Source organism: Crocodylus siamensis, chromosome 5 (assembly GCF_052110815.1).
Source record: "Crocodylus siamensis isolate JL-2025a chromosome 5, ASM5211081v1, whole genome shotgun sequence".
Taxonomy (NCBI): Eukaryota; Metazoa; Chordata; order Crocodylia; family Crocodylidae; genus Crocodylus; species Crocodylus siamensis.
The window spans coordinates 201655099-201679259 of NC_143399.1; the positions used below are offsets into that span (position 1 = coordinate 201655099).

At 52.4% G+C, this 24161-nt stretch overlaps 1 protein-coding gene across 1 annotated transcript; it reads right to left on the bottom strand.

The window, feature by feature from the left end:
* Nucleotides 1–10876: 10876 nt before the first annotated feature.
* On the bottom strand, nt 10877–23675 carry KLHL40 (kelch like family member 40). The gene is made up of 6 exons (XM_090047876.1): nt 22342–23675; nt 16593–16753; nt 15973–16080; nt 14901–15086; nt 13649–13795; nt 10877–12578 (listed from the first exon to the last, which is right to left on the bottom strand). The coding sequence occupies exons 1-6, from the start codon at nt 23485–23487 to the stop codon at nt 12467–12469; spliced, it is 1860 nt and encodes a 619-aa protein (XP_089904002.1). The 5' UTR covers nt 23488–23675; the 3' UTR covers nt 10877–12466.
* Between the last annotated feature and the right edge of the window lie 486 nt (nt 23676–24161).

Sequence of the window (24161 nt, forward strand, 5' to 3'; positions counted from 1 at the left end):
GAGGGCACAAATGGGTAAAGATGTCTCTGGATTGTTGGAAGCGGCTGTGGGGTGTGGTGGCGGGTAGAGCCCTTGGGCCTACTTCATGGGTTGCAGCAGGTGTGGAGCGGCTTTTCCCTCGCACACCCCAAATTGCAATGCAGTTGTATATCAAAGCTGGAGAGCACGGCCGCATCGGTTCGTGATTCTGCCCAGAAACGGGGCTCTGCAAAACGGCGCCGTTCTGATTCGGCTTCATTTCGACAGGGCAGTGTTTCGTTTCGCGTTTCGTTTCATTTTGAAAGCACTGTTCTGTTTCGTTTCCTCAAATCTGTTTTGGTGATTTGATGCTGTTTCGATGTTTTGCCCATAGGGTATCATGGGGAATCATAAAATGCAGCAGGCAGGTAGATCGGGGTCTCGCCTACACCCCCGGGAGTGCTGCAGGGGCTGTGCCGGAGTCCTTCCAGGGGTGCAGGGCTCCAGTCTGCCTGCCAGATGAAACTGGGTGCTGCCACCTGGGACCTGCTCGGGAAAGATTGCTGCTGTTGCTGACCCTGGGCAGCAGCATCCTGCATGCAGGTCGGGGGCGCGCACCCCCGGGAGGACTCCAGCACTCCCGGGACCGGCGGCAGCACCGCTCTTCCCCGCGCCAGTCGCAGGCGGCAGCACCCGGCTCCTCTCTGGCAGGCACGTCGGGGGCTCGGACTCCGGCACAGCCCTCCCGGGGGTGCGGGGAGCCTCCCATCTGCCTGCTGGATGACAGGAGGTGGGTGCTGCCAGCTGGGACTGGCGCTGAACCTTTCGAAATGTTTCAAGTTCCCTTGTTTTGTTTCGAAGAGGTTTTGAAGGCTTTTGTTTCATTTTGATTTCCCTGTTTTGAGCTCAGAACGTGTCGAAACAGCTTCGAAATGAAACACCGGGTGAAATTTTGCTCAGCCCTAGTGCCTAGCCAGCAATGCAGAGGTGAGCTGCACTGGCTTTTCCTGGGGCCAGCTCCACTTGCCCACTACCGCCTGGCAAGGAGAATATTATGGGCAAAACTTTCTGCTGGGGATGAGCTGGCATGACCCTACCGACTGCAGTGCAGAGGCACCGGTTCTCCCCAGCTTCTTGTTCCCATCATAAACGTTTCTGGACAGCACCGATCCCTTAGATCAGTGGTTATCGACCACGTTGGACTCAAGGCATCCCTCGAAACTCAAGAGGCTCTCAGAAAATGCCGAGTCTTGTGGTTTTTTCACTACAGAAAACAGCTAGAGCAATTCTTCTGTTGCAAAGAAGCCAGAAAGACCACGGCAGGGCAGAGTGTTTTTGCATTCTCGTTTGAAATCTCGGGGATTTTTTTTTGTGAAACCTGTTGGCATGCTTAACACTGCTAATATTAGACACCCTCGGGAAGATTTCCAGGCCCTCCAAGGTACCTCGGCACCCTGGTTGGGAATCGCTGCCTTCAATACAAATCCGTAGTCCCGATTCGGGTGTCTGGTCCTTTGCTGCTAGTGACACCTCCGGCTGCCACCTCCTATGGCGTCCAGACGGCACGGGAGTCTGCTCTGCCGTGCCGCAGACGGGGCTGCGGGTGAGCCTTTGAGGATGCTAACGCAGGCGTCTGCGCCCTGGGGACTGCTGAGATCTGAAGTTTCATGCAAAGCACAGAAAACTCCCACCAGACTTCAAAGCAGCCGCAGTTGCGCTTGCAGTCCACGGAGCGACGTGCTGTTTTGAGAACTGAACAGCGGGCGTGAGAGAGACGTTGCCTTACTCTTAAGAAAGGGTGTCAGGAGCTGCCAGTTTAAATGAACTCTCTCCCAGGATAAATGCAATGCGCGGTCACTTCTCTGCCTGGCGCTGGCAGCCCGAAAGTTGAAACCGATTGATCGCGCTTTCCGCTCCGATTCTTCTGTGGGAGCTCGTAGCTATGTTGACCTCCTTAATGTCCTATAATATTATGCCTAATGCAAGCTAATAGCACGGGGAAGGGGGAGAGGAGGGAGAACCAGCCTGGCCAGCCTTCAAATAGCTCTTCCTAATGGAAAGCAGCACTTGGTGACCTTGATCTGTTCTTCCCTTGCAGCTATAGCGTCGCACCCTGTGTCTGGTCCTTCCCACGTTGTGTTAAGATTGCCTAGGGTTGCGGTCATTATGGAGTGGTTACCTAAATGCGTCCTTCCAAGTGGCGGCACCGCGCGCTGCGTGGTGGGTAACTTCTAAAGTCGCACGCGTGCCCCTGGGCGAGGAGTGGGGAGAGAAACCAAATGCTGGTGCCGTGTCAGTTCAAAAGAGCATTTCTGCGTGTGGCGGGGGGAGCCGTTTCCATACGCGAGCCTGGCTCCCCGGCGTGGCGGCGCGACTGCGAGCAGGGGGGCAGGGACCCTGCGAGGTCGGGTAGTCTCGTGCCTCCAGCTGTGGGGTTTGGTGGTTTCCACGCGCTGTGCTTGCATCACAGGGGGCAGCATCAGCCCCCGCCTGCGGGATAGATCACCAAAGCCAATGGCACACGGCGTGGCTGGAAGCTGCTTGAAATGCTGCATCCGTGGCCTCGTTTGCAAAGTGGGCATAGCAGGAGTGGTGGGGGCTCAGTCTGGTTTGGGAATGTACGGCCACCCCCACTCGGGAAAGCAGCTGCCTGGCCTGTCGTCTCTGGACGGGGGAGCTTTAAGGTGGGATTTGAAGGGGGGGTGTGTGTGTGTGTGTGTGGATTATCCCCCATGAGCTGTGCACTTCATGTATATGTGGTAGGGTAACCTCTGTACAGTGTGTGTGTAGAGTAGGATACTCCCCATTGGCTCTGTGTGTTTGTGTGTGTGTGTGTGTGTGTGTGTGTGTGCACATGTGTTCATGTATGTGTGGTAGGGTAACCCCTGTGAGATGTGTAGGGCATCTCCTATGGTGGGTGTGTGTAGGGTATCCCCTCTGGGCTCTGTGGGTGTGTAGGGTATCCCCCAGTGGCTGTGTGTGTGCATGTATGTGTGGTAGGGTATCTCCCAAGGGGATGCATGGGTGTGTGTGTGTGTGGTAGGGTATCTCCCCTGTGTGTGGGGGGGTATCGCCCATGAGGGAGGGTGTGGGGGGGTGTTAGGGTATCCTCCAGGGGCAGGGTGCATGGTTTGAGACCACCAGTAGCAGACCCTGAGCCCACGATCAGGCCCCACGGAGGAGCCCGTGGGGAATTCGTGGTCCACCGGGGCAGCGCGCTCCCAGCTCTCCGCAGAGCAGGTGCCCTGAGGGTTGCTCCTGTGCATTTCTGCTTCTCTGCAATCTGTGTGGACTTCCCAGGAATTTAATGGCGAAGAAAGTGCCATCCATGCTGTAGGCCAACTTAAAAGAAAAAACCCTTCATAAATGAGTCCACAGTCCATTCAAATTTGCCAGCTTTCAGAGTGATCTCCATTATGGTTTCTGGCCTATTCTGTGAGGGATTTCTCTCTCCTGGGCCTTTCATCTCTTTGCAGAGCTACATGGCCGAGACTTTGACTCCAAACCTCCCCAGACCTGTGCTTTCCAACATACGTTGCCCCTTGTAAATGAAGTGGTATATTTGAAAAGGGCAGGAAAATCTGCTTCAGCCCCATTTCGTCCGGGTCAGGGAGAAGAGAAGTTGCTCGGTTAATTCTGAACAAAACCATTTTGCTTTAGTCCCATTTAAGAATCTCTTCTGTGCAATGGCTCAGCTTTCCAAGTGCCTCGTGCAGCTGAGAAGAAGTCCTGCTCGTGGTCCGGACTGAGGAAAAAAAATGCTACCGGGAGTCGCGGCCCCAGGAAATATGTTGGTGAGCGGCTCTCACATCGTGGCTCGAGAGATTTTATATCCCAAAGGCCTTGTCCAGCACCTCTTGAAGCTGAAGGCTGTCTTTTCCATGGGATACAGAGGATGCTTTAAGTGTCCTGTCCTGCAAACATTGCTAAACGAGATGTTTCATTCCACTGGGCCACTTTCTGCCGCTCTTGCTCATCTCTGCACATACTGTCCATGGGTTTACGTGCAGCAGAAGGGGCTGTTTAGCTTCACTATGGTTAGGAGCATGGGGCCAGTGACTTTGATAGATGGTTCACAGCGGAAAGCACTGTCCTCAGCAGTACAGGCTAGCAGGATGTAGGCATGCAGTCCCCAGCTGGGCACGGTGGCTTCCAGGAGGTGACCTTCATGCCAGACCCTGCTTGCTATGCAATCTGTCCTGTCCCCGCTGGGTAACGAGGAGGAAGCTGCTCTCCCCTCCTCGAGAGCAGTCATGTGAATAGGCAGTTTTGCACAGATGAATGCAATAGGTGCAGAAAAGACTGGTTCTGATTCGGGTCTTGTATTGACGTGGGAATTTGGAGTGATTTCTGACGGTGATGGTGCTACCTACTAAACGGTATTGATCAGACCCACTTTCCCTGGGGTAGGGGTGGGGAAATCAAGCTTTACTTCATCCACCTACCAGTTGGGTTTGGGGGTCTTCTTGTGAACCTGGAAACCCATGTTACTAAAGCCAACTTTCTGCTATCTCAATGGCTCTCAAATTTTTTAGACTGGTTCCCCTTGTTAGAGTCAAAGCACCTTGGGACAGCACCAGCTCTCGGCTTTCATCGGTTTTTCGACTACAGGAAAATTTATATTAGTATTGCAAAAGAGCTCAGAAAGACCACGGCAGGTCTGAATGGTTTTGACAGTATAGTTCCTTATTCGAAATTTCTGGAGTGATCTTAAAAAGGGTGTGTCGATGTTTGCATGTATAACAGCACTAGTATTTTGTGGCACCTACCTTTGAATCCCCTTCATAGGATCTCACGGCACCTCAAAATATCCTTGCACCCTCATTGAGCATCACTGTCTTATGAGTAAAGCGGCATGGTGGGTATGTGTTTTAATTCGGATGTTTCCAGGTTTCAGGTGATCCATTTGTGCATGCAGAGCCCCGCAGAGCTGGCTCGCATGTGCGTAGATGCTCCAGCATAAGGAAATACATGCCCCTCTCTATGCCTCATCCTCAGCTGACAGGTTGCAAGAGCATGGCAGAAAAAAATCAGCTTGTGTCCGAACCCTCAGCAGCAGGAGGTGCTATCATGCCATTGCAGTCAATTATTTCTTTTCTTTTCTTTTTTTTTAATAGCTAGACACAGGAATTTCTCTTTTCTGCTAGGCAGCTATTGTATGTCGGAGGTTTCCACTCCAATGAGCTTTGAAACCCTTGAAAGCCTCCTGCAGAAAAATTCTACAGAATTTCAAAGAAAATCGCTTGCTCTTTGGCTTATTATTTTAAAACTATCAGATTTAAAGACACCAAGGCAACTTGAATTTTTTAGCGAGGAGTTAGTTACGGTACTTCTGGAGAAGCTGGACGTGTTCAAGTCCGCTGGTCCGGACGATCTTCACCCTAGGGTTCTACAGGAACTGGCTGAGGTCATTGCGGGACCCCTGGCACGGCTCTATGAGCACTCGTGGTGCTCTGGCGAGGTGCCGGAGGACTGGAAGAGGGCCAATGTGGTCCCTATCTTCAAAAAGGGAAAAAAAGAGGACCCGGGAAATTACAGGCCAGTTAGTCTGACCTCAATCCCGGGGAAGCTCTTTGAAAAAATTATCCTGGCACACGTCCAGGAGGGCCTTGCGGGGGAATGCATGCTCAGGGGCAACCAACATGGGTTTATCAGTGGCAGGTCTTGTCAGACCAACCTGGTGGCCTTTTACGATCAGGTCACCAAATCATTAGACGCAGGGGTTGCTGTGGATGTAGTCTTTCTGGACTTCCGGAAGGCTTTCGACACTGTCTCTCACCTTGTCCTCATCAAAAAGCTGAGAGACTGTGGTGTCGATGCCCACACAGTCAAATGGGTCGCCAGCTGGTTGGAGGGCCGCACCCAGAGGGTGGTAGTGGATGGGTTCTTCTCGACCTGGAAGGACGTGGGCAGTGGGGTTCCGCAGGGCTCGGTCCTCGGGCCCGCACTGTTCAACATCTTCATCAGTGACTTGGATGAGGGGGTAGAAAGCACCCTGTTCAAGTTTGCTGATGACACTAAGATGTGGGGGGATGTGGGTGCACTAGAAGGGTGCAATAGGCTACAAGCTGACCTTGACAGGTTGCAACGGTGGGCGGATGAGAATAGGATGGGGTTTAACACTGACAAGTGCAAGGTGTTGCACATGGGGAGGAAGAACCGGCACCACACTTACAGGTTGGGGAACTCTCCTCTTGCCAGCACGGAGACGGAAAAGGATCTTGGAGTCGTCATTGACTCCACGATGAACATGGGCCGGCAGTGTGGGGAGGCAGTCAAGAAGGCCAATCGTACCCTATCATGCATCCACAGATGCATCTCGAGCAGGTCCAGGGAGGTGATCCTCCCCCTCTATGCGGCACTGGTCAGGCCGCAGCTGGAGTACTGCGTCCAGTTCTGGGCGCCACACTTCAAGAGGGACGTGGACAATATGGAAAGAGTTCAGAGGAGGGCCACTCGTATGATCAGGGGTCAGCAGGGCAGGCCTTATGAGGATAGGCTACGGGACCTGAACCTGTTTAGCCTCCACAAGAGAAGGCTAAGGGGGGACCTTGTGGCCTGCTACAAACTGGTCAGGGGGGATCAGCAGGTATTGGGGGAGTCCCTGTTCCCCCGTGCGCTGCCAGGAGTGACCAGGAATAACGGTCACAAACTGGCGGAGGGTAAGTTTAGATTAGATATTAGGAGGCGCTACTTCACAGTCAGGGTGGCTAGGGCCTGGAACCAGCTTCCAGGGGAAGTGGTGCAGGCTCCTAGCCTGGGGATTTTTAAAAGGAAGTTAGATGAGCACCTTGCCGGGGTCATCTGACCCCGGTGCTCTTTCCTGCTAAGGCAGGGGGTCGGACTAGATGATCTACCTAGGTCCCTTCCGACTCTAGCTACTATGAAACTATGAAACTATGAAACTATGAATTTTTTATATTGAAAATTAAATTTTCTCTTGAGCTTATTTTCCTTTAAATAGACCGCCCCATGGCTGTTTAGAAAAAAAAATTCTTAAAAGAAAACCAGGAACCAGCTCTTGATCCATTCGTTCGTGCTCAGTAATGTCACGCCCCACGAGCGCTCCCATCGCCTTCAGGGAGATCGTTTGCTGAGTTAATCGCCGTGCTGTTTCTTGTCACTTGTACTGCAAGTCTTGTGCTATTTAGTGGGGTTTACTTGCTTTTTTAAATTCCCAGCGCCTGACATTATGTGGTTGTGCAGTGATGCCGATTTTCTTGTGCAAGCAAGACTGTAGCCCTGGCCATTGCAGGGGAAGGTGTGAACCCTGAAGGTTCATAATTGCCACTGACCGAGTCAGACCCGTAGGTCCATTTTTGGCCCAGTCTCCTGTATCGCACATGGCAGAGAGCGGATGCTGAAAGGCAGAGTTGAACTGGGTCTGTTTAGGGGTTTTTCCACTCTTCCTGTCTTTCTTGCAGGGTCGAGGAAGTTCAGAGGCCGTGCCCCTCCCTTCCATACTGATGCCCCTTTCCTCCAAGCATTTCTCCAGTCCCTTTTTGAATCTAGCTAAACCGCCAGCTTGCACCACACCTGGAGGCTAATTCCAGGAGGAAGAACAACCACCTCAGATTTATCATCTCAGCATCTCCCGGTCTCTGATCACGGAAGGCAACCCACGCGACCGACGGGTCAGTGTAAGTGGATGTGGCAGAAGCAGCCAAAGGATTTTTTTTTTCCTGCTTCTTTTTCTGCACTGTTTCATATCCAGCTGCTTCTCAAACCTCTCGCAGTTCAGGACCAACCATTTAGAGGTTGGCTGTGGGCTTTATTTCCAAAAGTGCTGCTTTTCCACCCAGCCGGTTGGAGAAGTGGGACTCAAATAGCTGAGGCACTTCTGCGCTCCCATATAGCTGTTTGTAACCCCCCTCACCTTGCATACCCTCATCTTTGCAGGGGGGGTAAAGAGCCTAACCTGGGAGATATCCGGGTTTTACTGTCTGTGCCTTTTCCTGGAAGCTGAGGGGGCTGGACGTGCTTCCCAAGCACAAATGAAGTGGACTGGGCGCTCCCAAAATAAATCATTGGGAGCAACAAAGAAGAACTTTTTTCCTTTAAATCAGTGTTTCATTTTGAATGGTCTCCTAATGATGGTTTGATGCAGAGCTCTCGATGGGAGGGAAGGGGCTTTAAGCCTTAAACTAAAATATTCTGGACAGGCTGGTAGGTTGGGCGGGTCAGAATCAGACGAAGTTCAGTGTCGAGAAATGTCAAGTGCTCCACTTGGGGATGAGCACCCCCCAACACATTGACAGGCTTGACGGCACCAAACTGACCAGCACCACGAAGGAAAGGGACCTGGGGGTAATAGCAGACCGCAGTATGAAGATGAGCCGGCAGTGCGATGCTGTAGCCAGCGGGGCAAATGACACTCTGGCGTGCATCAATCGATGCAGCGCCAGCAAAACCAAGGAGGTGATTCTTCTGCTCTACTCAGCACCGGTGAGACCGCAGCTGGAGGACTGCATCCAGTTCTGGGCACCGCACTTTAACAAGGATGTGGACAAGCTTGAGCGAGTCCAGAGAAGAGCCACCCAGATGATCGGAGACTTGCACAGTGAGCCATGCGAGGCAAGGCTGAGGGACCTGGGACTCTTCAGCCTACAGAAGAGAAGGCTGAGAGGGGACTTGGTAGCAGCTTCCTGCTACATCAGGGGAGTACATCACAGGCTCAGCGAACAACTGTTCCCCAGGGCACCCTTGGGGAAAACCAGGAGTAACGGCCACAAACTCCTGGAAGACCATTTCAGGCTTAACGCTAGGAAAAACTTGTTCACACCAGGGTGTCCAGACTGTGAAATAAGCTCCCTCCAGAGATGGTGCAATCACCTACCCTGGACATCAAGAAGAGACTGGACGGTTGCCTCGCTGGGGTCGCTTGACCCCAGTTGTCTTTCCTGCCTGGTGCAGGGGGCTGGACCCGATGATCTTGTGAGGTCCCTTCCAGACCCTAACAGTCTATGCATCTATAAAGCCAGGATTTTTTAGGGTGATAAGACAGAGATATTCAAAATACGATGAAAAATAAAACATCCTTCCCTTTGTTTAAAAAAAAAAAAAAGCAGGAACAGTAAGCATCAGCTGAGAATTTGGGTTTCCTCTCGTCTCGATGTGATTTTGCTACGGTCGCAGTTTTAGTCCCAATCTGTGGATTGGCTCACTAGGTGCCAGGCCTGGGAGATGCTGACCTTGCACCTTGCTGGGTTGGGCCCTCGCTTGCTTTAGTCCCGCGCTGCCTGCTGCCCAGGTCTTCGGACTGGACCATGTCTCCAGATGTCACGGCGGGCTCGGATGCCACCCTACCCCCAGGTTTGGCGCAACTACGATGGAGTCGCTTCTAGTTGGTGTTGGTGGGTGGAAGTTTTCCCCCTCCTGAAGGAGCAGAGAGCCAGCCAGCAGGATCTAGGCGAGAGCTAAATTGGGCTGGATCCACGTAGTCCTGGATTCCCCTGACAAATGCAGCCGGGGGGATTCATGTGTCTGGTGTCTCGGGCTGCCCTGCCTGCATGCAAGAGGGAAATCGCTAAGAGCTGCCTGAGCCATGGGAGGACTGAGCTGCTCTGGCAGGACCAAATGCACCCCACCCACACTTTGCAGCCATGCTCCAGATGGGAAAGGTCGGGGAGGCAGCTCCAGGCTCGACCCCATGTGTCTGCCCGTGAGCCCTCTGGTCCTGGCAGGCCTGAGAGTGGGTGCTGGAGCTGAGCCCAGAGTCTCCCCGGGGGGTCTGGAGCCATCTGCTCCCGGCTTGCCAAACACTTGTGCTGTGTAGCACGGGCATCGGAGGGGCAGGACAAGCCATGCACGGTCTATTCACGGGGTTTGGCGTGGGAGGAAAGCGACTAAAGCGGTGGTGCCTGCGCTCGGACAGTCCTGTCTTCGCCCAGGGCCAGCTCCCTATGTGTACGGTGCAGCCCGTCTCAATGCGGCGCTACTGGGCACCGTAGCGAACGGGATTATGTTTCTCCGGTGCCAAGCACATTACTGTGGGACGAGCCGTTTTGAACTCCAGCAGGAGACTGGGACAGCTCTTGTCGCACCAGCCAACCGCACCTTCATGTGAGAGGGTCGTGAGGCAGGCTTTAATGAACGTCACCAATGAGAAGACATTTTATTGTTTTCTGCGGCTTTGTTTTTCAGGGCAAAGTCTAGAAGGGAGCAGAGAGAGGAGCAGAGCAGGAGGGCCTGGACGCGGGACCTGTAACACCTCCATTGGGGTGGCTTATGGAAGCCAAAGGGATTCAGTCAAACCCTGGGCTATAGGGAGGCAGGGCACGCTGACCTGGTCCGGAGGCAGCTAGATGGGCCAGGTTGTGCGTGGCTTTCTCTCTATGGCTGGCCAACTCGCACTGGGACATGGTGGAGGTGGCAAATCCCGGCTGCTGCCTTTCAGCCATGTTGTAGTGACACCTTGAAGGCTGGGAGTGCTGCCCATCGCACGGACAGGGCTCTGGCCGGGGGAGCTGGGCTCGATTCCCACCTCTGCCACAGGCCTGCTGTGTGAGTTTGGGCGGTCATTGCACTTGCACCCCCTCCATTTCCCCTTCTTTGTCTTAGGTGAGAGGTGATCCCTGTCTAAATGGCTAATGCAGTGGGGCCCGGATCTTGACTGCGGGCTGGGGATGTTACTGGGATACAAATGATGCACCTAGGAAAGGCTGGTTATAAGAGCTTAGCTGGATGGGTATTACGTTATCCTTAAAACGCAGGTGAGCTTAGAACAAAGTAAGTTCAAGGCCATCGGACGAGAATCAAACTGCTCTTCCATAATGCTAGTGTGCAAACCTTGCAAGAAGCACGGCCTTATTTAGGCCTTAGTTTGACCGAACTGCCCAGTGGCGAAGTGCAGTCACCCGTCTCGTGATGTTTGCGTGTACATGTGCACATGCACACCCCACACGCGTGCAACTGGACATACACAGGAAGTAACCCCTTTTATTTTACACCAAAGCACAGATCAAGTAACACAGGCGTCATTAGACTTTCACTGGAAGAGAGATTTCTGTCCTATCAAAAATCATAACTGAAAACTTAAAAACGAATGGTTCATCGTTAGGTTGCTTCAGAGATCTCGATCTACTTTGCAAACTGAGTTGGTATTAGAAAAAGAAAAAAGAAACCAAGTAAGAACATTACAAAGTTTAGAGACATCATAAATATAAAAATACAATTGGAAGCGATGAGGGCTGGTGAAAGCCATAGTGCAATTGCTGCTGTCTGTGATCTGCTGACTCTGTTGCTGCGGAGGAGAGGTGGGAGCCTGAGGTCATCAGCAGGGATCTTGACTTTCTCCGATTTAAACCAAAAATTGGGGATTTTTTTTTTTTTTTTAAAAAAAAGGAACTCCAAATCCACATTTTTCCATGATTTGAATGAAACACCACTGATATATACAGATACATGTATAGTGGTGTTTCATTTTAATTATGGAAACATAGATTTGGGGTTACTTTTTGAAAAAAACTGGAACTAGGGGATTTTTTTTAAATTGGAGAAAATCAGGATCCCTGGTCATCAGCCAGCCTGGCCAGTGATCCCACTACCCAGATGAAGTTCCCCCCTGTTTTATACCAAAGCTTTCCCCATTGCGTCTCTGTAACAGCTGCTGGAAAGGAGCAGGACCCAAGCACTGGGATTCCCCTGAATGCCAAGATGAAATAAAGCCAATGGAAGTGAAATTCAAAAGGCTGGCGCAGAAGCGAGTTCATCCCAGGGGTTGCGGGGCTGTCTGGGACGCCCCGCGTTCGCGGCATGTGCTGCGGTCACACCAGTGCTTCGGTGCACGCTCGCTTCGGTCCTGTCTTCCTAACATCCTCTGCCACGGCAGCCCGAGGAGTTTCTTCTCCTTATCCCCACACGTACACTTTACTCGCCTGCTGCGTTTCCTCTCCGAACAACCGCCGAGGCTTACGACATGACCTAGCTCAGCAATCTTCAGACCTGCTCCAAACGCCTTCTGCCCAGCTCTCCTCTCCTTGCTAGCCCCGATAACTCGGGCTGTTAAGGCTGCCTGGGAGTTACCGTGTGGGGGGCTATTTTGATATTTTCTTGCACGGTTGCATCTTGTGCTAATTTAGTTGGTTCGTTCTGTTCTAGTGAGATCCATCTCCTGCCTCCCCCGTTCAGACAGGCGGCTGAGAGGGAGAAACTGGAGAAGGGATCCATGCGAATGCTTGCAAGCCTTGAAGAAAAAAGGGGTATAGCTCCTGTCCAGACCAGGAAGAGCAGAAGGCGTCCGATTTTGGAGACAAAACAAGTGCAACCGTCCCAGCTCATCGACCCGGCAGAGCTCCCCGATGCCCCCAGGTCTGTGTTTCTAGAGTAATGTAACCCCCTTCCAAGCTCCCAGAAGGCGTCGATCTACTGCTTCCCTTTCCCGACCGGGTGAAGTGAAATGACAACCGATCACAGATGTAGCATACTACAGCTCAGCCACTGAAATCATCCCCCCCCCCCCCTTTGGAAAAACAAGGACCGAACCCCCCCCAAAACCCGGTGGTGTCATTTACATCTTTGTTAACCGTAAAATGTTAAGGCGGACAGGCAGGAAGGTGGCACCGGAGGCATACTGGATCTCTCTGAGGACGCCTTCCCACTTCTTTTCTTCTTCGTCGTACCTGAAGGGAGGAGGGCAACAACTCGAGTGAGCCCCATGCCCCGCGCTCCCCCTGCCAGCCCCGAGTTCGGCAGTGAGGGCGGCTGCAGAGGGGTTTTTCCTTGCAGACTAGGGAACTCGGGCAGCCGTGTGCAGGCTTTTGGGGACCGTGAGGTAGCTGGTACACAAAAGACACCAAACTGGAACGCGAGCCGCGTGGAAATTAGTTGGATCGCATCTGTAGTTGCCATTTGTTGGGCTTTTTTCAGGAAGGTTTCCTGTCTGGAAGGTGAATCCGTTTTCCCGGGGCAGCTGTCAGTGCCGCCATGCAGCATTTTTGGTTTGCTTTTTCTTTTGAAGATGAATTTCGGGCCTGATTTTGAAGCCCCTTGATACCAGCAGCTTTCCGCTGACCTTAGTGGTCTCTGAGTGCTGACAGCAAATGCCACTAGAAAACTGCAATCTTCCTCCCTAGAAACTAGAGGGCCAGGCAGCAGCCAGCAACCGTCGCCACTCTGCCCTGCCTTGAACGTGAGCACAGACCCTGGGGCGAGCTGCCTTAGCGGGAAGAGCGAGGGCAGATTCAAACGACTGGCGATCAGCCGCTTTGCAAGTCGGTTCTTTGCTGGTCTCGGACCAAAGCAGGCTGAAGGGCACCGGCGGTAGCCACCGGCTGCCTTTGCACCCTGGGCTCCTTGTGTTCCTGGTGCTAGTGAAGTTGGACCCAGGGGAAACTATTTGTGGACTACCTCGAGTGTCTTGGGCAAAGGGGTTGAGTTTGACCCCTTTGCCTCTGTCGGTAGGAAACGATAAAAAGCAGCGCTGGCTGAAGGTAAGGGAGTGGGTTTTAGACTTAACTTGGGTCAGCGTTTCATTCTGGGTAAAAGACCGGACCAGAGCTTTTAAGGACTGCAGGGACCATTGCCATCATCTAGCACCAGCCAGAACATTTCCCCCAGGGGCCAGCGCAGGTTGAGGTCAATGGCTTGTCTGGCTGGAAAGCATCCTCCCCAAAAGGCAATAAGACACCAAGAATCCCCCGCTTCTGATCAACCCCACCGCTGCTTTCCCCGGGTCCTCTGATCGCCTTACCTCCAGATGTCATTTAGCTCAGTTGGCACCAGTTCGCCCGACTCGGTCTCCACCGTGGCAAAGCCGCCCAGTAAATAGAGAGCGCCGCCCAGGCTGACCAGGCTGACGGAGCTGCGCTCCTGGGGGAATTCGGTGAAGGCCTCCCACCTGCCGGGGAGAGAGATCAGACACGCTGGAGGGCATGAAGGTCTCCTTCTGGCCCTGCAGATCAACCACTCTGGACACAACCGAGGGCCCCCCAAGTGCTGCTGTGGACACAGGCTCTTTCACAAGTTCCTTAAGTTTTCAGCAGCATCCCCCAGCTCCGCTCCCCGGGGCACGTCAGCAAGAGTCTGTTCTCCAAAGGCTCTCGTACCAGTGTCTGCAGCTCCCTGCTCAGAAACAGTCTCACCCGTTCTCTGCACTACTAGCCTTATCACTAGGGGATTTGAGCACCGCACAGTAGTGCGTTAAGCACCGTGATTGGTGGCGGATTCAGCTTAGGAGGAGGAAACGGGGCTGTAGGAACAGGCTGGAGAAAACCACGCGCTCCAGCGAGGGTTGCTACCATGTTGCAGAGGCTTCCTTCCCTTCCCACTTGCTAGGGCAATATGGCTTACATACTGGGAGGTATAGGGGGTACAACCAAAGCCCCAGTGCAAGCAGTGGGGATCAGCTTGCAAGGGAGCAACCGGGAGCCTTCAGCGAGCTGGCGCTTTTTCCCAACCGTTCTGCCAGGCTGAGAAGGGAGAGGCGCTCCGTGAAGCTGCCATGCAAAGGGCATGTGAAATATCCCTGCTATCTACCAGGACAGACCGTCCAGCTCTTGTGACCCCAGACCTTGTCTACGCTGGCATTGCAGGGGTGGCTGCAGATGATAGAGGCCAGCTCAAGCTAGCATGGGTGCTGCTGGCAGCACAAACCTCGGCGCAGACTGCAAAGCCCACCCAGCACGCTGGATAAACATTTAGGCCGTTAGGCCAGGCTGAACTCCAGGCTGGCATTTCTGTGCTGTTACCAGCACCCGAAGTGGCTCCGGTATGTCCCTGTGAGTGGCAGTCTCACTTGATTGCCATCTAGTCTCCAGCCGTCCCTATATTCACTGGACCCTGGTACTGCAGGGTGCCCTTTGGCTATAGATGATGCAAGTGCTAGTGAGCAGCAGTAGCACCAGCTGAAGTGCCCAAGGAGTTGGCTGCCCGGGGGCCAGAGGTTTCATTCATGCCCACAGCTGCTCCCTCGTGTCCATCCTGGGGCAGAAGGCGGTACGTACTTGTTGGCTGCAATGTCATACACTTCCACGGAGTTAGTCAGGCCGGAGTCGGTCACTCCTGCTGCCACGTAGATCTTGTCGTTGTGCACGGCTGCCCCGAACAGAGAGCGAGCAGTTTTCATGGGAGCCAGCTCCTTCCACTCGAACTTGGTGGGGTTGTAGACGCACATCTTGTTCAGGCACTTCCTGCAAAAAGCATGCGAGAGAAAAGCAATTTCATTGACTTGCTGGGCGGGATCTTTGCACTCCCCTAAGTAATGGGGGGTCTGGGGTATGGGCCTACATCTTCAGCAGATTATGCTTGCCAGTGCGTTTATTAGTGTATGTTCACAACCGAGGTAATAGATGTCTTTGTGGTGCACGACTTGACTCTTCCTTGTGTACACGTGTTCAGATATGAGCACCCAGGCCTCTTGGTAAGTAAGTACATGTCCCTATGGGGGACTTGCCTGCAAGCACACAGCAGCGGCTCTTACGGATTGAGTGCTGATGGTACAGTTGTGTGTTTTGTATGATGTTGGTTGAGTCTTCACCCCAAAGAGCTGCCAATTGCTTTCTTTGGATAAAGAAAGTGATAGTCTCCCTCCTTGGTCCTCCCACCAATCCCCAACTGATGTCAGTGCAGGTGTGCAGGGGGGCCACGGAGAACCTGCAACCACCCCCTGAAGGCTGGATGCATGCCAGTGGCCTCAAAATGAAGACCTTCGTGTGCTTTACTATGTCGGCGGCAGAGCTCAGAGAGAACTGGTCGACCCTGGTCTTCTGCTGAAGGCCAAAGCTAGAAGTTCACCAGATGGGGGGTCACGAGCAGGAGCTGGGTCCTGGAGCAGCCTCTGTGGGGAACTTCCAGCTCTGGAGCACATCAGCAAATTAAGCAGGCAGAGAAGTCCTCTGTCTTATCTTCCCCAAGCCCTGATTTTTCTACTCCTTATTGACCGTTATCCTAGAAACCTTCTTTTGTACAGAGCAGAGCTCCTTCTAGCAGGGGACCTTGCATGCAGAAGCAGCCAACCCCACTTTGCCGTGCGAGATGCGCTCCCTTCTGCTTTTAACCCCTTGCTCTTGGATTTACCTGTCGCTTCCTTTGCCTCCTATGGCGTAGACCAGATCATTGTGAGACACCACAGCGTGGCCGTAGACTGCATAGGGAAGTGGTTCTGACTCACCCCACTTAAAGGACCTAGGCAAGGAAATGGCACAAGAGGATGGTGACGATTATATCTAGATGTATTATATTATTGCTGTTGCATTGGTCATAGATCTACACACTGCAGCTCCTGACTTGGGGTGCTTTGAGCTGACTCGGGGTGCTTTGAGCACCTTTCAAGGGTGCCGCACCATGTTAGCACTGCGTGGTGTGTGCGGGCATGACTCACGAGATCAACCCAGGGATTTGAAATAGGCACCCATGGCATTGAAACCATTCTCCCCTTTTGTGGTCTTCCTGAGGTCTTTGCAACAGAAGAATTGGTCTATTATTTTGGAGACACAGAGGAGGGGCCTTTGGTGACTTGGAGGGGGTACTGATGGACTCGCACGTGCATGCCTTTAGTGCGCAGATACATGGAGGGGTCTGAATGTGGAGCTGAGGGCTCATCCCTATGCATTACTTCAGTTTTTTAGGTGCGTTTTGTTGCAAGAACCAGCCCCATTGCATCTCTTCCCCGAGCAACCCCCGCCCATGGTACTTACAGCCGGTCGTAGCACATGACCGAGTCCAAGGTGCGTTCTCCCTCCTTCAGCTCTTTCCCCCCTACCACTAAGATGGAGTTTTCTGCTTCTCCCAGCCCAAAGAGGCAGCGTGGGGATGGCAGCGGGGGCATGCCCAGCCAGTCGGAGTCCAGGTGATCATACTGCAAGGAGATGGAGACCTGTTAGCGTGCGGTAGGCCGTGTCTTGCTCCTGCTCTAGTGCAGCAGGAGCGGACTGACTTATGCTGTGAATTGGTTTAATCAAAGCACCAGGGGCCAGATGTGGTGAAGGGAAGTGCTAAGTTGTGTCCTACCAGTCCCCTGGGGCATGCCCTCCTCCACATGTTGCTGCAGAGAAGTGCCAGGCTTAGTTCTTGGCAGGCCTGGTCTCCCTCCACTCCCTGTCTGTATTTGTCTGTTGTCCGCGGTCTTACACTTGGGGCATTTCTTTGGGCCAGATTGTACAGCACCTAGCATGCTATGGCTCCCATCCAGGATGGTGAGAACCAAAGTGGAGACGGAGTGAGCTGCGCTTCCGGTGTGAGGGTTTGGTGCATCTATGTATAGCTCAGTTCCCCTGGGATGAAGCACGCTCAGGCTTTTCTTGAGCAAGCACTGAGCTATGAGGAGCAGAGCGCTAGTGCCCCAGGAGCAGTTACTACAGGGATCTGACTTGGGGCTCAGTTTCCCAGTCGTCAAAGACACCAGGCGACAGCTCGTCCTTGAGCGCTGACTGTCCATTGTCCATTATCCTGGCCATGTCTTTTGAGGAAGCTAAGAATAAAATGTCCTTTTCCTGGCTTGTGTTGCATCCTTTTCCCCTTTGTACTCTCCTTGTTTCTTCACGTCTCTCTCCAACTGCTTTCCTGCTTGTGCACAGTAATTATCTGCACTCTGCCAGGAACACAGTGTGCTAACACATTGTTTTTTGGAATGATTTTGGACCTCTATAAAGTCTGTGTGTGCTTATCCATGGGGGTGTGTGTGTGTATGTGTGTGTGTGTGTGTGAGCAGAGGCCTGCATATATACCCACATATGAAGTCAGCCTATTAGTGAAAAGATCAAAGACCTTACATTGCTGAGGGCATTGTTGTACCCATTTTACAGATGGTGAAACTGATGCCCAGAGAACCGGCGGGTCAAAATCAGCAGGTGCTGTGCCTACCCCATGCATGTACCAATGCAGGTGCCAGCGGGCACTGAAAACCCCTGGGCCCTTCTGAAAATGTTCCGGCATGTGTGAGCTTCTGTTTCGGTGGTGACAGGCTGTGTTGCATGCTAGATGAGAGTGTGGTCCAATGGTTAGAGCCCCTGCCTAAGTCTCAAGAGACTCCCTGCTCTGCTGTGGACTGTCTGCCTGACCCTTTGTGCATCTTTTTCTGGATGCAGCCCTGAGGTGCCCTGTGCCTCAGTTTCCCAGTGTAAAATGGGAGTGCCAGCATCTCCTGACTTGTGGGTGCTGGAAGGCTACATACGTGGGAAGCCTGTGAGATGCTCAGTACCACAGCGATGGGTGCTGGATGGATACTGTAGCCGGATAGTTTGCAGGGCTTTGTTAGCACATCAGGCTGTTTTGGAGCAGGGTTCATCTTGTTCTCTCTGCATCTGGCGAGCTGCTTGCTTGTGCTCAGTACAGCTGACCACAAAGCAGGACTGTCTGCGAGTGACCTTGCACAGGTCAGCAGTCATTCCAGATAAGGCTGTGAGAACCCACAATACATGATTTAGCAGCTGCCCAAAGTATTTCTCATCACAGACTTCTGTGTAAAGGTCTCTCTAAAAAGGAAGATGCTAATGATGACCTGGTGATCTCCAAGATGGAGCTGGCAAAGTTTCCAGCCTCAGTATGGCTGTTCTGGCAGGTTTGTAAGGACCAGTCACTATAATGCTCAGCTGTTGTGAGAGGCAGTCCACTGTCCTCACAGAACTCAGTCAGGTCCTTGGCACACGTTGCAGTTACGGCCCGATTAACATATGAATCAGGCCATAAATGGCAACAGTGCCACACATTCACCCAATATAAGGCACCATCAAATGGCAAACCGGGCACAAAGGTGTTCCACATATAATATGGAGATGTCAAACGCCTTTGTGGCAGGTTGGGAAGGCACTTTTAACTGAACATGTCCATCAGAAATTGAATGTGTCCAACAAGAAAAGCAGGAGGGCAGGTCTGGGGAAACCAGCAGGAAGCCACGTGGGAGATGTTTGGGTGGGAGAATGGAGAGCACAGGAGCTGTCTTTGGGCAAGTTGAAAGTGAGGGGGCAGCCTTTGGGCAGAAGATCCACAACAAAGAGAGATGGATTTGAACCAAAAATCTGGAATTGGATTTCCCCTGTATCCCACTAGTTTCCCCAGGCTGATAATTCAGCTGCATAATGGGCCCAGAAAGGGGAAGGCCAGTTGTTGTCATCTCTGTAGCACCTGGCCTGTGGATATTAGGATGCTACCGACCTACAGACACAACCTGGAGTCCACTCCAGGCCTGGCCTTGCCAGGAACAGCTAAGTTACACTGAGTTTTCTCTACTGATCCTAGTGCGCTATTAAAATTGCACAACCGTAGAAAAGGAAGGGATCTCAGGAGGTCACATTTAATTCAACTCCCTGCTCAGGCAGGGTCACTCCAACTGACCCATCCTGTACAAGTCCCTGTCTAACCTGCTCTTAAACAAAGAGGCAGACTCCATAACCTCTCTGGGCACCCAGTTTAAATGCTCCCAGTATCCGAGGTGCCTGCCATGAGTTGCTTCCCAACTATATATGCTTGGCAGTAAAACAAAGGATGACAGGAGAGCTCACTGGTTGGGAGGGAAGGTAGTGTTCTTAGGAGGGTGCTATTTTTTGCCACCGGTTATATAGCACTACAGGCAATGGTCTGTCCCGAGAAAACACTAAACCTGCTTCCAGAAATTCCCAGAACCTGTTTGCAAGGCCTGCTGAAGAAGGACCCACCTCCACCATAGCACTCAGCTTCTGCCAGGAGCCTTCGGTGGCTGCTGACGGCACATGTCCCTGAAGCTGTAAACAAGCATCTCATTTGATCCAGGATTGATTGTCCCGGGATTTGAGCCAGATTAAAATGGATGCAGCACAGACCTGCACATATATCACCGTTTCAAGCTGCCTTGCAAATCAGCATTTTCCAATGGGAAACTGTTCCACTGGAAATGTTTTGACCAACTCTGTTTGGTCCACCTGCATACACTGACTAATACGGCTCTCGTTGCGAAAAGCCTCGAAGCCCCTGATCTCATCTTGATTTCTGCGGGTGATGCCTATGGATAACTCTCATCCTCTGCTTTTAATATTCATGGCATGTGACTCATCACCTGATATCATTTTCTCTTTCTGGCTGAGCGGCTGAAATATATGTCTTTGAGAAGAAGACATGACTAAGAGGACATAATAATAGTGCATTTCTGGGTCTGAGCTCTCAGTCGCATCATCTTTCATGCTAAAATCTGCGTGGTTTCAGGTGTTCACGAACTGTTATTTTTATATCTGTGTGCATCCAACTTGTATGAATAAGACTATCCCTGGCCTATCTATCTTGGGTCCAAAGGCAGCAAGCTTGACTCCTAGTTGCCCCTAACCATAGAAGCACAGCCAGCTGTTGATAGACGCGGATACATGCAAGTAACATATAGCTATAGTTATAATATTTTTAAGTAGAGCTTTCCTTCTAGGTCTGTACGACATGCCAGCTGAAAAGGTCTCTCTGACAATGAACTTTTTATTCATAATGAAACTGTCAGCTAAGAGCACAATTCAATAATCATGCTAATAGCCCAACGTGCATGTTGACAGCATTTTCTATTCAGGGACTTCAAAGCACTTCTCAAACTGGAATTTAGCTGTGAAGCCGTGTCCGGACAATTGTTCCCATTTTATGGCTGGGACTATTGAGAGATCAAATGACTTGCTCAAGGCTTCACAGAGAACCAGTGGCAGGACTGGAAGTGGACTGATGATCTAGAGCTCTTGCCTCCCAGGCCTGAGCCGGCAAGGCTCTGAGTTAGGCAAGAGAAGCCTACAGGTTAGACAAGGCCTTGCTTGCAATGCTGGGCTGAGTCATCCTAGCTGATATCAGGCAGCAGAGAGTGAGAAGTGCGCTTTATTCCCTGCAGGGCTCGCTACCAGGCGCCAACCTCCCTAGCTGGCATCGCAACTCTCCATGTCAGCACTGCTCAGGGGAAATGTGCCTCTGCTGAATAGGAAGCTATTCATTTATCTGTTCCCCGCAGATGACCAACGCTGCCTGCGTTCCCTCTGTTGGCAATGGGCAAAGAGCTGGCCAAGATGGTAAATGGCTGTGCTGTTATCACCGCTTTCTTTCCCTCTGATTCTCTTCCCTTGGTTTTTTTCCCTCCTTTTATTTTGCCCTTCTAGGCAGCTTCACGACCTCAGCTATAGTGGGTGAAACTCTCAGCTGCCTGGCCTTGTGCACAGGTCCCCTCCATCTGTGCATAAGACCCCGGGATACCAGAATAACAACGCTGATGCTTGCCTTGGGCAGGTGTGCACCCTAAACGGGGTGGAGGGAAGAATCGAGCCCATCAGGCCTGTGGGGTCCAGATGCATGTGCTGCTATTTCATTCCTCCGGCTTTTACACAGCTGCACTGTGATCTCTGAAAGTTTCTCGAGCATACAAGATTGCTGATTACACTGCTGGGTATTGCTCCCTGCTGACTAGATGATAGCGAATTAATTGGATTTCTCAAAGGCCAGGGATTAGCAAGTGGGAAGGCAGGCTCCTTCTGTAAGAGGCAAATCGTGCTAGCTTGCATCTCTCTGATCATGCCTTTGGTTACTTCTAAGTGCCAGCATGCTACAGAGGGACATGCGTGCCCTGCTAGAGCAGCAAATGACACCCCTACCGCAGTTTCCAGAGGCAGAAGACCGAGATGAATGGAACGGAGAGGTTATGTCCACATGGTACAATTATAACACACGCTAGTTATGCTTGTGCCAGCTTAATCTAGTGAGCAAGGGTAGCAATAAGAGGGAACACGTGGCAGCATGGGTGTTAGCGTGGACTGGAGCCCAGAATATGAAGTCTCGAGGGGTCCTGGGCATGTACTTGGGTTCATGCTCTGCCACTGTTACCCAAGCCAGCTGGATTGGAGCAGCACAGGTCTGCTACCACATGCCACACTCGCACTTTTGTGTAGACATACACAGGTTGCAAAACCAGCCGATGCTTAAGTCAAAGCCATCGCCCCTGCCAGGCTCGAGACCTGCCTGTGCTAGGGATGGACAAACCAGCTTGCTCGAAATAAGAACTTCATAAACCATGAAGCCAGAATGGGCCATCATAATCATTTGTATGACCTCCTGTGAACCATGGGCCACCTAATAACTCCATCATCAATTTTTTTTTTGGGGGATTGATGATGTCCAAAGAGTCCAAACTCTTTGCCATTCAGCAATCCCTGCCTCTATCCATTTATCACGGGGCTTTCACTCTGCTCTCTAAGCACTTCGAAGTCTACATGCCTCTCCTTAACAAACCATTGTCTTTGCACATAGCAGAGAGCAGGACTGCTGCCCCAGGAGATGGAGGGACTAGTCTCCAGCAAAGCGAACAAAATGGTTTACTTCAGTTTGCAGCATGGATTTTCCTAAGGGGTGCACAAGATGAACTTAAGTATCCTGGGCTGGCGGGTTTCCTTGGCTTTGCAGCTAAAGACTATAGGCTAGTGTCTCAGCTGCCCATGGGAAAAAAAGGAGAATCAAAGTTGGTACCTGCAAGAAGTAGGAGCTCATGGGGTCTTCCTTGTTGTCCTCGTTGTAATAGAGTCCACCTACTACGAAGATCTGGTTCTCTCTGGTCACCAGGCTGACATGATTCTTTGGGATCTGAGCCGAGAGGGAGGCGAAGTAGCACTCGTTGGCGGTGGGGTCGTAGGCCACGGCCCCGCTGTCGCTCACCATGAAGATGAGGTCGTGGAGGAACATCCCAAAGCGCATCGTGTCGTTTAAGATCCCCGGGAAGACGTCGTCCTCTTTGTCGTCCTCCTCGTCCACCGCTCCATTGACGACGGCGTCCTCGGGTTTCTTGTCGCCGCTTTTCTTCACCTTTTTCTTTCTCACCACGGTGAGTTTGCCCTCGTGAGCATCCTTCACCATTTGGAGCTTCTTGAGCAGGTCCGGGCTGGACTTGACGACGGCTTGCTTCTCCACCTGGTCCCGCAGGTAATCCTGGGGCATGAGGCGGAAACGTATGCTCTCGAACACCACAGGCAGGGCCTTCACCCGGTCCTCTTGGTCCTTGGCTGCTGCCCACTTCATCACCACCTCGAAGACGGTCTCCTCCTTCTCGATGTTGAGGGAGTCGTTGGAGATGATGGCGATGAGCTCGTCGGGGGAGAGCTGCTTGAACTCCTCGTCCCGGGAGATCAGGGCAAAGCGGTCGCATATGAAATCCCGGGCCGCCACCGCCAGCCGGGCGCAGTCCAGCATCAGGCCCAGCCTGAAGATAGCCAGGCAGTTGCTGAGACAGAGGCGCTTCTGCAGGAAGGAGACGCAGATGGTGAAGATGGAGGGGATCTGGAACATGTTGGCCACGGAAAAAATGTCCTGCACGTTCTTCTCCGTGATCTCCAGCTCGGAGGTGTAGATGTAATGGAGGATCTTGCCCAGGACGTCGGGGTCGACGTTCTCCAAGCTGATCTCCTTCTTCTTACTCTCTTCCATGTCTGAGAGGAACATGGCCCGGAAATACGGGCTGCAAGCTGCCAGCACCAGGCGATGGCAGGGGAACTCCTGCCCCTTGACTTTCAAGACGCAGTCCAAGAACTTGTTGTGGTCCAGCATGTCTTTGAGCCCGTCCTGGAGGAGAGTTTGCTGGTAGAGACGTAGCTCTTCTGCATGATCTATAGGCGCGGCCATGCTGAAAAGCAATCGCTCGGCCGGGTTGTTCTTCTTCCTTTCCTGTCCCCCACTAGAGAGGCTTGCTCCGGCGATGGTCCCCCTTCCTCCGAGGCAGCCTGAGCCCTAGGAATGTGAAACGCTGGCTGGGAATACAGCTGGCTATGTGGCTCAGCCTCCAGCGAGGGGCTTTATATATAGCCACGGCATTAGGAAGCTCAAGGAATCCATATCGGAGCGTGTGTAAGCCGATCACCCTTTAATATGACACACTGGACAACCGGGAAGGGAGGGGAGCTGGGGGGCGTGGGCTGGAACAGCTGTACGCGCAGCTTAGGCCCGTCAGGCCCGGTCTGTCAGCTTATGAATCACGGCTGGAAGAGTCTAGGCTTTTCCTCATGACCTGGTAGCGGAGTAGTCAATGTCCCGGGGATCGCACACGTGAAACAACTTTTCCTCCAGCTGAGTCAAAAGGAGAAAACTGCTTTCCACCTCACCGAATATCCCTTCTCGGCCCCCGCCAGGCCCCGCTTCTAAATCCAGCGCAGGACAGGCCCTGCTAAAAATATACGATGAAGTCAACGCTGGGGATAAACAGCCAGGCGTCGGATCGTGCAGTCGTTCTGATGCACCAGAGGCCATCCGGGTCATCTGATTTTCTGATGAAAGGCAAGAGAGCCATTGTCCCGGTCTGC

What these genes read in the sequence shown, in the direction of transcription:
- KLHL40 (XM_090047876.1), bottom strand. Translation starts at nt 23,487, where the DNA reads ATGGCCGCGCCTATAGATCATGCAGAAGAGCTACGTCTCTACCAGCAA. An exon ending in TATGACATTGCAGCCAACAA is followed by an intron (nt 13,796 to 14,900) that starts GTACGTACCGCC and finishes TCTCCCCGGCAG; the next exon opens with GTGGGAGGCCTTCACCGAAT. An exon ending in GAGCTAAATGACATCTGGAG is followed by an intron (nt 12,579 to 13,648) that starts GTAAGGCGATCA and finishes TCCTCCCTTCAG; the next exon opens with GTACGACGAAGAAGAAAAGA.